This window comes from Alligator mississippiensis, chromosome 5 (assembly GCF_030867095.1).
Source record: "Alligator mississippiensis isolate rAllMis1 chromosome 5, rAllMis1, whole genome shotgun sequence".
Taxonomy (NCBI): domain Eukaryota; kingdom Metazoa; phylum Chordata; order Crocodylia; family Alligatoridae; genus Alligator; species Alligator mississippiensis.
This window is the reverse complement of record NC_081828.1, coordinates 212977588-212993348: the sequence shown is the minus strand read 5'-3', so window position 1 is coordinate 212993348 and position 15761 is coordinate 212977588. Positions and strand designations below refer to the sequence as shown.

General features: G+C 49.2%; 1 protein-coding gene across 2 annotated transcripts in view; it reads right to left on the bottom strand.

The window, feature by feature from the left end:
* Window positions 1–14077, bottom strand: part of LOC102564825 (vasoactive intestinal polypeptide receptor) — a 175431-nt gene extending 161354 nt beyond the window's left edge. The window contains exon 1 of one of the 2 annotated variants that reach the window (XM_006269009.4): window positions 13928–14077. In XM_006269009.4, coding sequence (XP_006269071.3) covers window positions 13928–13984 — 57 coding nt within the window. In that variant the 5' untranslated portion in view covers window positions 13985–14077. The remainder of the gene's footprint in view (window positions 1–13927) is intronic. The other variant, XM_059729231.1, reaches the window with a different exon arrangement.
* Window positions 14078–15761: the final 1684 nt, after the last annotated feature.

The following is a 15761-nucleotide window of genomic DNA, read 5'->3' as shown; positions in this document are numbered from 1 at the left end:
CGCCCAGATGCGTGTCCTGCTGGGTAAGGACAAGTAAGAACAGTTACCTGCATCACATCTGGTACGGTGCAGCCTTTCACGTGTGCAAAGCAAAAGCAAACTTCCCCCTGGCATGAGAATCAGGAATGGGCTTCGTGTGTGTGCACCGGGGAAGTGACTGGGCAGGCCAGGGAGAGACAAACCCAGGCGCAGCAAGTCCCTGTTTGATTTGCATAGAAAAGACGACACTCGGCAACAGCGCAAGTGAATGGCTGTCTCGTTACCCCAGAACGCAATGCAACCACAGGCCTATTCACTTATCTCGCATTCATTGGATCTGGTTCTTCAGAGCAAAGCTGGCTTTAAACCCGGCAGAGTCAAGTCCAGAAAGCTTCTTTTAGCACCAATCTGCACTTGGAGGGTCCCAAGAGCAAGAGAGCCCCCTAAAAGTTCTCTTAAAGCCATTTGATCCTCCTGGCCTAAACTACAGCAAACAGCACTCAGTTGCAGGTCACGACTGGGTCCAACACAACCGGTCCTGGGGCGGATATCAATAGATACGGTCAGAAGAATGACCTTCATGTTCAGCATAGCCCTGCTGGAAGGGGATTTCACTTCACATCCAGAGCAAACAGCACCGCTATCTACAAACCCCGGCACCTCCTGGACATGTCCATAAATCTTATCAACCGTTTCTAATGCCCTGCAAAGCCAATCCCCTGCTACGTCTATTTGCTTGCAGAATCTGAAACATCCTCTCTTCTTTGAGTTAACACTGACCCCAGCCCTTCTCTCCTTCCAATTATTTTCCTTTCTGCACATGTCTTCCCAGGAAGTTCATAAATTCCTGTGCATTGCCTGCAGCTTCACCCCCTCACAGCACTGCCATCCACAGGTCATTGGGTTTTTTTTTTTCCCCTAAAGTCACATATCCTCAAGTGGATTTAGTGCTTCTGGAAGGCGTTGCATCAATAAAGCCTTGGGCTAGCTTTTAATCTTTTTGCTACTGATGCACAGCCAAAAATGGCCAACGCTTCAGTTGTCTGTCTCATCTAGAAGACAGCCCCTCCAGAATCATAATATGCCCTCAACCAGGGGTCATGTTTGATTCGAAAGGAATAGCACCACTTGAGTTGCCAGCATCACTTCTTTCAGCACCTACATGTTCCCTGGAGATTTCTTATCCCCAGAATGGACCCAGCTTTACAATGAATGGCTTATGCCATTTGATGATGACAAAAATGGTACCCAGAATGATAATACAGGGCTGTCAAATGTATGGTCTGCAGGCCCCATCTCACCCACACAGCTGTGTTGTCTAGAAGGGCTGTGAATTTGGAGTATGGGAGAGCAGGGGCAAACATGTGAACGTGATGAATCTGCACACGTGAACCTAAAGTTACTTTACGTTGAATCTGCTAAGGCTAATGCAGGTATAGTTTTACTTTATGTTTCCAATATATTCTGTGCCTGCCGGCGGAAGCGTTCTTGCCACACTTGTAGCTGGAGTGTCTAGATGTAGGAAGGATGAGTTTGATACCCCTGCATTGATACAAGCCTCTCTCTCAAGCTGGTGCAAACTGATAGATCATGGGCTTCAATGGATCTTCACCAATTTACTATGAGTAAAAGACCTGACCTCAGCATCCTAGGCAACAGCTGTGGCCAAGGCTACCAAGATCTTTGCATACCTAAGAACCACATATTGTAAGACGGGAGACTGCAGACAAGCTCTAATGCATCTGCTGCCGAAACACACATTTCACTGCTGGAATGAGGGGTCAACTGGAAACAAGCAACGATGCAGGCACATGGCACAGCATGCCCCGTCTCTGAAGCAGAGAAGGCCCGAAGGCAATAGTCTTTCTGAAAGAAATTCTGAAATCTAAGCTTCTATCTGCAAAACGGAAGAACAACCCATAAAACGAACAGAGAAAAAGACTTTGGAGAGGTCATTACAGAAATGGACTCAGATGCAAGGAGACAGCTAACGTATCTAGATAGACCCTTTGAGCTAACATAGCCAAGACGCAGCACGGCCACACTGTTTGGTGTCAGGCCTGAAAAATGCAGCAAGTGACACTTAAGCACGTTAGCGATTCTCCCGATGACTTTTGGCCTCCTATCAGGGGCCTGCACAACCAGGAGTGGTCTCGACAGGCGTTTTCAGGCTCCTGATGCTCCCAAGCAACAAAGGGAACATACTGCCATTGTGTGGGTCTAACAGTCCTTAGGATGCAGGAGCTATGATGAAGGACAACCCAAACAGTGGTGATACTTGTGTTTTCTCAAAATCAGTTGGGGAATATTGGGGTGCACATTTAATGTGAGGAAAAGGACTCCCCTGGGTCCAGAAATTTGGGGTGGGGGGGAGGGTGGGGAGAGGAGCAAAGTTATGGCAGCATTAATTGCTGCAGCTCTGGAAGCCACAACAGTTGACACTTCCACTGCTCCCTGCCCCTCTCCCCACTCTGATCCTGATGACAAATGTTCAGACCTATGGGGAGCCCCTAACCCCCAGCTGCATGTTGGATCAGGACAGTGCATGGGATTGGCCTGCAACTGGCCTTGGCACACTTGGTCCAATCCTGTATGCAGGACCAGAGCCAGTGAGAAGTCTGAATCCAGGACCGCACACAGCCCTGGAGTCAGGGCACAGGGTTGGACCAGAAAAACCACCCCCCTGCCAGCATGTTGGATGGCATCCTACTGTGCTGTGGAGCCCCAGCACCACTGTGCTGGACTGGGCCCCACTGCACCACACAGCCTGGATCAAGCCCTGCCATACAGTGTGCTGGATCAGGCCCCCACCCTGGGTGTGTGGACCCAGCCATGATGAGCCCAGACCTCTGGTATTTACCTGTACTCTGTTTTTTCCTTCTCTGGGCCTTCCGAGAATAGGGTGCATGCTATATTCAGGTGTGTGTTATATGTGACAAAATACAGTACGTTGGTCAGGAGTCGGACAAAAAATGCAGTATGTGGCTTTAATTTGACACTCTTTCCCTGCTGTGCTGGGTGTCGCAAATAGGTAGAAAAAAGCATCTGACTCTCCCCAGGACTAAGGACAGAAATTACACATAAACTAATACAAGTGATCAGGAACCAGTTTAAATCTGTAACACAACAGAAGTTCAGTGCACAAAAACCGCTTTCAAAATGGCCAGAACCAGTTTCAGTTAAACCTGGATGGACGTAGTATCAGACTTAACTGATTTAGGTTAAATTGGTTTATTGAACTTCTGTCCTGTATCCCCTCCAGATTCAAGTTAACTCACAGTCCCTCAGCATCCTAGGATGCTTTGCACCTCACCCACAAACTTCCCCCTTGCAGGGTGGGTGGGCTAGCTTTGGCTCAACCTGTCTGCTCCAGAGGAGGCGTGCTCTAGCGCCACCCAGCTTCTGGCCTAGGCCACTGCAGGCATGTGGCTGCATTTCCAGAATCAAAAATGAATGTCTGGTCACCTGTTTATTAATTCAATCTACGCAGCTTAGATTAACCTGAGAAGATTGAACTGATTCAACCTTGGGCTTTTTGATGGCCTGTACTTCGCCCAAGTGGGGATTCTCCCACCATCGTGGATCTCCCAGAGCTATCATTTCTGGCTACTACGCCAGCTCCATAATCCGCAAACTAGGGAGGTTTGGGGTTTCCATAACGGGGAGGGTCCCTGCTTGGTAGAGCCCCCTCATAGACACCTTTCCAGGAACCACTGATATTTTGGAGCTTTTCAGCAACCCCAGCTCCATCGAGCAAACACTAGCCCCAGCCGAAGGCTGAGCACTGGGTATGCAGGGTGAAGGCACTAGACCTAATTCAATCCTTCATTACCAGCAACTTCCACTCCTGGGTGAGTAGAGTTTTGATGGAGACACTGGATTTGGCTGGATTTGGTCCATTCAGTGGTGGGATGGGGCAGAGGAGGAGATAAAATATAGAAGCTCTTGCTAACTTATATTCCTCCCAGCTGGATACTTGCAATCAAAATTGCAGAATTCTGCCCCCCTATTTTACATGGTTGTTGTCAGATGCTCATGCTTTCTTCTGTCTTATTTTATGGGATCACAATTTTTCCTGGGCCTGGGAATGGATTTGTTGTTTTTTTTTTTAATCTGCACCAAAATATTTCATGCGTTTTCAAGCAACGAGAGTGGATGTACATCTATTTTTGGGCACTCTTTGGTGAATGAGCCTGGTGGGAAAATATATACGCATTTTTTTCAGTTAAAAATATTATAAATATTACGTATTTCTATATATGAGCATTGAATTAAAATAAATATTATAATGCACATCTTTGATGAGACAAGGTTACGGATGTTTGGGCTATCTTAACTTTTGATATTTCCTGACTCGAGTATTTTGTAATGTTAATTTTGTTGTAACAGTTGAATGCAATTCCTAGGACGGCTAAATTATGCTGACCTTTTCGAGGGTCATGATAACGAACTTATAGAAACAGCAAGTCTGTAGGATTGTTGGTTGTGATGATATAGACCCACCAGGCCTGAAAAAGATGTGTGTTAAAACACAGAATAAAGGTGAGTACTGTGAAAAAGCATATTTGAAAAAGGATATCCTCCAGATTTTGGTGTTACAGTAAGACACAAGGTTCTTGGTAATTTTACCTCCATAAAAATCAATGGGTGTTAATAGATTTATTCCTTCTAGGTAAAATTTTAAATGTGCAAAGATTAATACATTTATGGGCTGATTTTCTACTCAATTACACATGTAACTATCAGAAGTAATAACTCCCTTGAAGCTAATGGAATTATATCATTGTTACCATTATAAAATGATAAGCAGCGAGAAGAGCATCCCGCTTGCAACCCAAACTTTGCAAAGCAGCAGGCAAAGCATAAGCCAATGTTAATAGCTATATTTTTATTGGCTTCTGGGACTATGCTGATTCCCACCAACTGAAGAGCTGACATTATATATTCAGTCCACAGGAGAAGAGGGGAATGTATAAGGTTTAATTCTGACCTTGCACAAAAAATCAGTCTCAAAGTGGTGTAGCTCTATAAAATCTTAACCTGCAATATAATAGCAACTTTGTGAGACTTCCTTTTCCCACGCGGCTATTAAAGAAGTTCCCAGGAGTTTGCCATCAAAGCAGAATTACAGTCTCCGTGTCTGTCTTTCATTATTTTATGGAATGTGCCGGGGGAAAAAATTCTGATTTGATTCAGGCCATTGAGTGCGAATGCAAACAATGCAGACAAACCTCTCTCTCAGAAACACATGTGGTGAAAATGGACAGGTCGTTCACACTCTGGAGCATGCATTATGACTAATGACATGATTTAGTGAGGTTTGCAGTAAAGGTGTGGGTTGACCATGTGTTTTTTCTCGCACAGTGTGCATGCGGGTTACCATACTCACATGGGCCAGAATACCCCTGGGTCCAGGAAATACAGCAGGCAGAAACAGTACAAATGCAACTTAAAACTAATATGCCACCAGAGTGGCTCTAATGTCAGGCTATACCCCCTTCCCTCTGTAGGGCTGGACCATCTCTCCTTCCTCCCCACAGGACCACGTTTGAGTTGGGCCAAGCCCCCTTCACCCACACGGCTGGATCAGGGGCAACCTCCACACAACCAGATGTGGGCCCACCACTCCTGCCCCAGATACCAGATCAAGACCAGTGGCCAGATCCGATCTATGGACAGACCAGGCACTGCCCCTCTGGCCTGGCTTAGATACATCGTTAATGAAAAGGAGGACCGCCTCAAGGTAGCCATGGAGGACAAACTTGTCCTGGCTTACAGCCAGGCTCCCAATCTCAAACGAGGCTTGCAACAGGTTCAGATGCTAGCTGTGCCCCCTCATCAGTACGGACCACATCATCATGTTGGCCATGGGTGACCCTGCCAGAAGTGCAAGACTGGACAACATAGCTCTGAGGAGCAACGCGTCACACAAGCTTCTCCATCATTACAAGGTCTCGGTCCTTATCTCTACCAATGTCATATATGCCATCACCTGCTTACAGTGCCGCTTGCTTTAACTTTCTCTTGCAAAAACTTTTGCACCAACAGAAATGAGTTGGACCCAGGAGGAATGAATGTCAGCAGCACAGCATGCAGTCTCATGGTATTGCTGTCCATATTTTCACATCACAAAAGGGACTGCTATTTCTTCAGTAGGCATCCAGACTGGCCATTCATGTCAGCGCAGGCTGGCAACTATTAAAATGTAATCGTTCTTGCTGTTCTGACATCTTTTCCATCATTAGGATTTATTTACAAGTCTAAGCAGTTTGAACATAATGGGCAACAAAGGAAACAGTCAGCTGACATATCTAATCAAGCTACGGTTTCAGTAATGGAAACCCTAATGCCTTCTTAACAATATCCTAGAGGGTTTTAGATAGCATAAATCACACAATACTGACCAGTTACAATGCTGTATAGTTAAGGGACTGAAAGGGCGAGACGGGGATTTCTAGTAATGTTCTTGGAGCAGCTGCTGGATGAACCCTGCACCAAAAGCACCTTCTGAATACTAATAAACCCGACTGCCCCGAGTGGTCCGTATTACTCTCCTTATGCAAAATGGGAACCTGACACACCGAGATGATTCATCCCAGGACGCAGAAGGTCTGTGACAGTCGGGCAGCAAACCGTGTGAACTGTCTGCAGGTTGCAGACAAAAGAGGGTGATGACAGCAAGACAGCTAAGCTGCAAACAGACTTCCAGACCACATACTGTACTCCCTGAAACCAAGCAAGCTGCTTGCAGTTCAGCTGGGACCCAACTTGACCCTTATTGTCCTCTCCACCTGCAGCTCCCATGGGTCAGATCCTGCTTCTTCTGAAAAATCACCTGGGACCTCATTTTCAGAAGGACGTGGCACTCCCAGCACCACTTAAACACGGAGTTGCAAGCACCGTGTACTTCTCTGAGTGCACAAAGATGTAATTAAGAGCATTCACCCACTAGTGAAAGACGCCCCTCCACTAAACCTACGTATGGGCATGTTTGGATAACTACAGAATGGATGCAGCAGTGACTTCATTCACCCCTGTCATCCCTGGTTTTTTAACATGTGCCTGAAGATTTCTTGTGCAATCGTTTCATACTTCCTGAAGGAGGGGCGGGAGGGGGGAATGTCTTGTTCGTGCTTACAAAGAGGTTTTCTTTGCAGGAAAAACCTCTTTGTAGCTCAGCAGATAGAACTTGAATAAGGCTTCAAAATAACACTTCTCTGCTTACCTGCCTGCATCTACCGCACTCCCTTTATTTTTTTAGACAAACACACCGGGTCCCCCTTCCAAATTCCTTCACGTCAGCACAAGCTCAGAGCAATTTTCCTCGAAGCAGTGGAGTTACAGCAGCTTGAAACTGGCCCGTGGGCAGGATCAAACCCACTGGGTTTGTAAACTGGGCTTGAGCCTGGCACTCTTCACACAAGAAGCTGAAGGCTGTTGTATGCAGATAAGTAACGCCTCCATTCCTGAACGGGAGCCACAGATCACACTCAGCAGTGGACGTGACAAACTTATCTACATTTCTTCAGCCGAGATGCAGGAAGGACCAAGAGCACGTGGTCTTTTTGAGCTGTTCAGTACCCGGCCTCCATCCTCAGGAGGTCCAGTTAATTGCAATTGTAGCAGCTTTTTTTCCTCTCCCTATGAGAAAATCTGCTCGGTAAATGAAGCCAGAGCAATAGTTCCTTTCATGTATCATTGGGACTGGTCAGCTTGTGTTAACTAGCACAGTTTCAATGAAGTCAATAGGGCTTTCTTGACTGACACCAAGGAATGTCCTGTTGTGCCTCGTTGTGGAACGAAACGGGAGGAAATTGTAGAGGGTGCCTTACAGCGTAACCGCTCTCCAACACTACCCACCAGGCACAGGGTGGCATGCATGCCCCGAGAGACACAGAACCAGCACAAGGCACGGGTAGAAGAACGTTTTCACAGGTGAAGTCGAAGGTTTGCATGTGCCACCAACAGCCTTTAACTGGTCATGAAGCTGGGTCAAAATACATCTTTGATGGGCTAGATTTGGACCTGTAGCCTTTCATTGAAAGTCTCCAGACTGCACCACAACAGCCCTTTTCTATGCATGTAATTATTGCCCTCATTGTTCCTCTTTCTTCCACTTCGGAGAGGCGGAAACTAAACTGAGCTTCAGGAAACCCCGGTACAAAACCCTTGCACAAACAAGCATCCAAGAGCACTTTGGCCAAGTCATTTAGCCTACCCCATGCCCCAGGTCCAGCCTGTAAAATGCAAAAACAAAACAAAAAAAGAAAACCATCCTGTTTTAAATCCACTTAGCCTATAGGGTGCCATTCTACCCTGCCGTCTGCCTGACTAATGACCTCTCTCCACTCAATAATGACTGTGAGGCACTCAGATACTACAGAAACACAGACCGTATATCCAGGGAGTAGTCTGTGGAGTCATACGCTGGCATGAATTGGTAGAAGCAACAAATGTGATCTTAAAGCTAATACTATTATCATCTTGATTCATGGAGTTTGTACTCCGAGCAAAAGAAAAAGTCGAGGCAAAGTCAACCTGGAGCATAGCTGCATGGTTGTCGTACCCCTAAAGTGGCTTCCAAGACAGGTACAATTGACATATAGCGTGTAAAAACAATTGTATAAAGAAAGACAAGGTTCTTTGGGTGAATTTGATATCTTTTATTAGACCAATAAAAGATATCAAATTCACCCAAGGAATTGTCTGCCTATGTCCTTAGACCAACACAGCTACAACCTACACCCTTGTATAAAGAAACACACACACACACTCATTGCAACCAGACACAACCATCCAGCCTGGGTGCTAGCCAAGATGCTCTGTCCATGCTCCCATCTGACTACAGATACTAGTGGTACCCGGCACAATAATAAACTATAATTTAGCCATCTCCAGGCCAGTTCATGAGAGAAGGAGCACCCTGCATTTCCTACGAGAGAGGGAGCACCTAGCAAGCCCCAGCTTCATGCTTATTTGAGTATTTTCGTGTTGTATTCACAGCCACTGGAGGCAGATGGCTACCGTTTGAAAACCAGAGCTCGAGTGCCGGGTGGACTGCAGTATCATGCTGTTAAGAGGATAATCAGATTCATTCATCCCCTCCTTACTACTTTAATCTGCATTTAATATTACCTAGGTCTAACTACAAGCTTGTATTTGCACAATACAAATGGGAATTCAATGCCTGCACATATAGGCATAGGCTGCCCATATTACAAAGTTGTATTTTTAGGGAAACAGGACATTTGATTAGCTTAGAAAGATGCACATATAAACTACACAGATTCAGCTATACATCTCTTATTAACACCATAGCTATTGGGGGATATGGGCTCTTTACAACACAGTCAGCAGAAGACATGGATTTTAAGTATTAGGGGTCTCTTTACAGCACAGTCAGCAAAAGTCAAGGGTTTTATGTATTATGTAGCAGCTCTATAATGAAATGAAGTTAACTTCACTGCATATGTGCAGTCATTAGTACTGAATGCTGGCATTTCTAATGACAGTGAATGCAGCAGTGCGGCCTCAGAAATATCGATTTCTTTAGCTACATTTTCATCACCCCATGATTAGCCCATGACAGAAAGAAAGAGGGTCAGGAGCTGGCGAAGTGACCGCCATGCAGGTCAGGCTAACTCAGCTACTTTCAGTCTGCGCAAAGGAAAAATGTAGAGCATGATTTTGGATTTAGTGTGCAACTGCCCTGAATGCATCAGAATCAGGCTTTCCCCCCCCCGACACGTGGATTATGTCACACTCGCAGATGTGGCTAACCCAGAGCGATCTTTTAATCTGACGGAGAGTGGAATTTGCAGAGCCATTTGAATTACCCGCATCTCACTCGCACTTGTAAGCTGTTCGCGTCTCGGAGTCCGTGGGCCCGATTCGTCTCTCAGTTCAGCCAGGGGAAAGCTGAAGAAACTCATCAGAAACTGGTGGAGTGGCTCTGGCTTTAAACCAAGGATAAGCAAAAATATATCCATCGCTTCTCTCTGATGCACGAGGCACTGGCCACTGCAAGAGGCAGGATTGCAGAGTGGTTTGATGGCATGTTAGCAGGTATTACTTCCCAATCTCTCTCTTTCTCCACGCATGGATTATGCAGCAAATTTATAACAGCAATTCACACACCTGGCTGGGATCGTTTTACGACACTGAACTTTTTGTTGGGACTGATCAAACCAGAATTGCTATTAAAATCTTTTCAGGGACACACGAGTGAACAATCACAGTGAAGTTAAAAAGGAAATGAAAAACAGCATGGAGCAATGCCAGATCCCATAGTCAGATTATCATTATTTCAGCTTTCGCTTTGAAACGTGCCAGCCCTTTCGGTCAGTGAAAATTCAGGATCCTTTAAACAGCCATATATCAGCCTCATACACTTTACAGCTGAATGCACACACGCGGCACTGAACATTATAATGCAAAGCCATTTGAAGAAGCTGATCCCTGGTTCCTCCACCGTTTCCCCGGCTAGTAAAAGCAGAGATCCTGCAAAGTCTCGTGACTATAACACCAGAAAGCCAAGCAATATATTGTTGCATCAGAACCAGAAAGATTAAGAGGTGCAAAACGTGGCACAATGAAACAAGGACAGGAAAGAAGCTTCAAAAGGGTGCTAAATTGCAGTCTGCTACTGTCTCAGAGGAAGAGAAAAGACTATTTTTACACCCCACCACTCAGAGCCTCAATTCTGCAAACACTCAGACATTTCATTTAGCAAAGCTGGTGACAGAATGAATGGCTCGGTGACCAGCGGAAGTTATTACTGAGCCTAATTCTCTCCAGGATTGGGCCCAAAAGGCTTTCTTTACTCCTGTGACACTTCTGTCAATGGGATTTACACCCCTGGATTTCAGCGGAAGGAAATCTGATCCCTCGTAGATTTTCTCCTAGCTCAGGTGCGAGACACCAGCAGCCTTCCAGGAAACAAATGCCTTCACTACGAAGCAGCAGAACTAAATTGCTCTGTGCTTTTCTTCATCATTAAAGCCAGCCTGCGTGCTCCCCTGGCTAGACCCTCTCCACGGGCTTTGAAACCGAGGGCGTTTGCCTGCTTCCCGTTCACAGCTGCATCAAACCTGAAATGGCCCATTCGCAGGTAGGGAAAAGTGGGGATCTGGAAAGGTCAGATAGGGAGAGATGCAAGGGAAACTTTGGGTGACTTTCCAGGCTAGAAGATCCCACTGAATGGCCCTGAGTGTCCGTCAGAGATCACATCGGATCCTGGCTTCTGGAGAGGGACAACGCAATGTTGAACTGAACTGATACAGAGCAAATGACACTGCCTCCCATCCGGCTAGCAGTGGCAAAAGCCAGTCACTGTGGGCAACCCTGACCAAAACAACAAGACACTGCTGAAATATCTTGGTCTTTTATTCCTTGAAGGAAGAAAATGGATACAAATAATCAGGATGGGAAGGAAGGAGCCAACCCCAGGTATCTAAGCCTCAATCTTCCACCTGCCCTGTTAAATAAAGTAACCAGCTTGAACAAATCCACTTTATGCTACAGGAGAGTTGCCTGGTGAACTATTCACCACTCAAGCCTGAAATAAAACTTAGTTTTCCTATTTGCAAAGGGGGGGGGGGGGGGGGAGACAAAAAAAAGAAAAGAAAATGCAAAGAAATGACTTTGCTGGTAGGCTCTGCATCACCGTGTGTGGGAGGAGGAAGCAGGGCAAACAAACAAGCAAGCTGATCATAAGAAAGCAACATTAGGGACAGAAAAGACTTGGTGGGTCACTGTCTGCATCCTTCCATGCCAGTGCCCAGTCTGCTTCAGGGCCTGGTCTTGCATTACCCACTGGAGGGTCAAATGCCTTCAGTGACGCAGCCTGCAGACTTCCTCCGGGGGAGACTATCCCACAGCCAAGCACATCGCACCACTGGGAACTCCCCCGGCTCCATATTAAGCATCCTTTTCATTCCAGCCCATTAGACCGGGTCTACAGGCGGCTTTTCCATGGTTTCCCAATTTCAGGAAACTTCGGGAAGGAAAAGCAGCAGAAGAAGCTTCACGGGACAATTCCTGTCCCCCCAACCCCGGTTGCAAACTAAGTCACCTACAGTCGCACTAACACCGGGCTCTCGGACCGGGCACTGGGACCTTGCACTAAAACCAGGGGCTGGGACTGAGCTCTCAGACCTTTCACTAAAACCAAGCACTGGGACCTTCCACTGGGACCCTGCACTAAAACCAGGGGCTGGGACCAAGCTCTCAGACCTTGCACTAAAACCAGGGGATGGGACCGGGCACTGGGACCTTGCACTAAAACCAGGGACTGGGACCTTCCACTGGGACCCTGCACTAAAACCAGGGGCTGGGACCAAGCTCTCAGACCTTACACTAAAACCAGGGACTGGGACCGGGCACTGGGACCTTGCACTAAAACCAGGGGCTGGGACTGAGACTGAGCTCTCAGACCTTACACTAAAATCAGGGGCTGGGACCAGGCACTGGGACCTCTCACTAAAACCAGGGGCTGGGACCGGGCACTGGGACCCTGCACTAAAACCAGGGACTGGGATCGGGCACTGGGACCCTGCACTAAAACCAGGGACTGGGATCGGGCACTGGGACCCTGCACTAAAACCAGGGACTGGGACCGGGCACTGGGACCCTGCACTAAAACCAGGGACTGGGACCGGGCACTGGGACCCTGCACTAAAACCAGGGACTGGGACCGGGCACTGGGACCCTGCACTAAAACCAGGGACTGGGACCGGGCACTGGGACCTTGCACTAAAACCAGGGACTGGGACTGGGCACTGGGACCTCTCACTAAAATCAGGGGCTGGGACCTTGCACTAAAACCAGGGGCTGGGACTGAGCTCTCAGACCTTACACTAAAATCAGGGACTGGGACCGGGCACTGGGACCTTGCACTAAAACCAGGGGCTGGGACTGAGACTGAGCTCTCAGACCGTACACTAAAATCAGGGGCTGGGACCGGGCACTGGGACCTCTCACTAAAACCAGGGGCTGGGACTGGGCACTGGGACCCTGCACTAAAACCAGGGACTGGGATCGGGCACTGGGACCCTGCACTAAAACCAGGGACTGGGACCGGGCACTGGGACCCTGCACTAAAACCAGGGACTGGGACCGGGCACTGGGACCCTGCACTAAAACCAGGGACTGGGACCGGGCACTGGGACCCTGCACTAAAACCAGGGACTGGGACCAGGCACTGGGACCTCTCACTAAAATCAGGGGCTGGGACCGGGCACTGGGACCTTGCACTAAAACCAGGGGCTGGGACTGAGCTCTCAGACCTTACACTAAAACCAGGGGCTGGGACCGGGCACTGGGACCCTGCACTAAAACCAGGGACTGGGACTGGGCACTGGGACCCTGCACTAAAACCAGGGACTGGGACTGGGCACTGGGACCCTGCACTAAAACCAGGGACTGGGACTGGGCACTAGGACCTCTCACTAAAATCAGGGGCTGGGACCTTGCACTAAAACCAGGGGCTGGGACCGGGCCCCAAAGACCAGGCTCTCGGACCTGTCACTAAAGACCGAGCTCTCGGACCGGGCCCCAAAGACCCGGCTCTCGGACCGGGCCAGCCCGTGGTCACCCATACCAAGCGAGTAACACACCGGCGGTGACACCGCGCTCCCCCTGCCCCTTGCCCATCCCCGTGTCCCCTTGGCGAGGCCGAGGTGCTGCCCCCATGACACGGGCTGCAAACGCGCCTCTCCGTCCCGGCCCGCGAAGATTCAAGCGCTGTTTTGGGGGGAGGGAAAGACCCGCTCCCCCACTTCCAGCTCTCCCCACCCTCCTTTCCAACCGGGAGGAAGTTTCTCGCAGGCCAACTCTCCCCGAGCATGAAATGAAGAGGGAAGAAAAAGAAAAGTCCCGGCAAGACCCTCCCCTCCCCTCCCCAGCGCACCCCAGCGCAGCGCAGCGCAGCCCGGCTGCCGGCACTCACCCGGCGGAGGAGGCAGGCGATGGCCGCGAGCAGCACGCAGGTGCCCGGGGAGCCCATGCCGGCGGGATGCGGAGCGCAGCGGAGCCCCGTGTGTCCGCGGCACCGCGCGCGCCCAGACCCGACCCGCAGCGGGCGGAGCAGCGGCTCGGAGCCGCCCGCGCTGCGGGATGCCCCCGGCTCCGGCTCCGGCTCCGCCCCGCCCAGCTCCGCCCGCCGGCAGGTGCCGGGGCGGCCGCTCGGCCCAGCGGGAAACTGAGGCAGGGCGGGGCGGGGCGGGGCGGGGCGGCCCCTGCGCGCACCGGGACAGCCTCCGAGTGTGTCCGGGCGTGCGGGGAGCAGAAAGCAGAGTGGCAGCTTGAGCAAAGATGATAAGAGTATGGAGCAGCAAACTGAGTGGGCAGCAGAGCAGCACTTAGGGCAGGGAGCAGAAAGCGGAGCAGGAGATCGGGCAGGGGAAGGGGATCGGGGTGGCACTGGTGGAGGGCACAGGGCTTCATTTGTGGCACACCTGCCAAAAAGGTTGCCCCCTCCCCACTTAGACAAGGCGGTGCGGAGGGCGCAGCGCAGCGTCCCGCGGAGCACAGCACACGTTTGTCTCCAGTTACAGTGAAATTCAAAGCTTTGCAAACGTGCTAGGGGGGGCTAGCACTATAGTATTCAGATTAAGATCAAAGCAAGAAACAAGTAGAACCACTGGCATACGCACCTGTTTCCTCAAGGATGTATAACGTTTCAAACCACCTAGTTTTTGCCAACCAAACTAGGCAAACTACCACAACCACCTAGTTTTTGAGGCAAAAAAACGAGGCCCAGGTGCTGCCCCCGTGACAAAGTCAAAGGATATGGTCTCACTAGTCATTACAGTTAAACACTAATTTCACTAGTCATTATAGTTAAACATACAGCCCCATAAAACAAAAGCGAGTCTTCTTGAGCATCCTGACAGCACCTCCAATACTTCACTGTCAGTCATTCCTACACCTGAGTTAAGACCACACCTGAGTTCAGGGTTTTAGCTAGAGCGGAAAACAGTCTACAAGGCTGTAAAAAAAAGAAGAGAGACATTACCAGGAATGGCTAAGAGACAGCAGAAGTGCAGAAGGAAGGATAGTTTGAATAGTGAAACATCAAGACCATTAAAAAGGATAGAGGGTGCCTAACAACAAGTGGAGTAGAGAGAGATTAAGGGGAATTAGAGAGATGATTATGAGCCATGAAGTCAATTGACTCCCTCAGCACTGAGGGAGTAGAAATGCCCCTGCCTGTCAGCATTGCCTGAGTAGAAATGCCCCTGCCCTTAGCACTACCTGAGTACAAATGCCCCTACCCCTTAGCACTACCTGAGTAGAAATGCCCCTGCCCCTTACCACTACCTGAGTACAAATGCCCCTACCCCTTAGCACTACCTGAGTAGAAATGCCCCTGCCCCTTACCACTACCTGAGTACAAATGCCCCTACCCCTTAGCACTACCTGAGTAGAAATGCCCCTGCCCCTTACCACTACCTGAGTACAAATGCCCCTACCCCTTAGCACTACCTGAGTAGAAATGCCCCTGCCCCTTACCACTACCTGAGTACAAATGCCCCTACCCCTTAGCACTACCTGAGTAGAAATGCCCCTGCCCCTTACCACTACCTGAGTACAAATGCCCCTGCCCCTTAGCACTACCTGAGTAGAAATGCCCCTGCCCCTTACCACTACCTGAGTACAAATGCCCCTACCCCTTAGCACTATCTGAGTAGAAATGCCCCTGCCTCTCCTGGGCAGTTGGTTTTAGTTTGGGTGCAGCAAGACACAACGGGGAGGGGGTGCAGCTGCATCACTGCACCCCC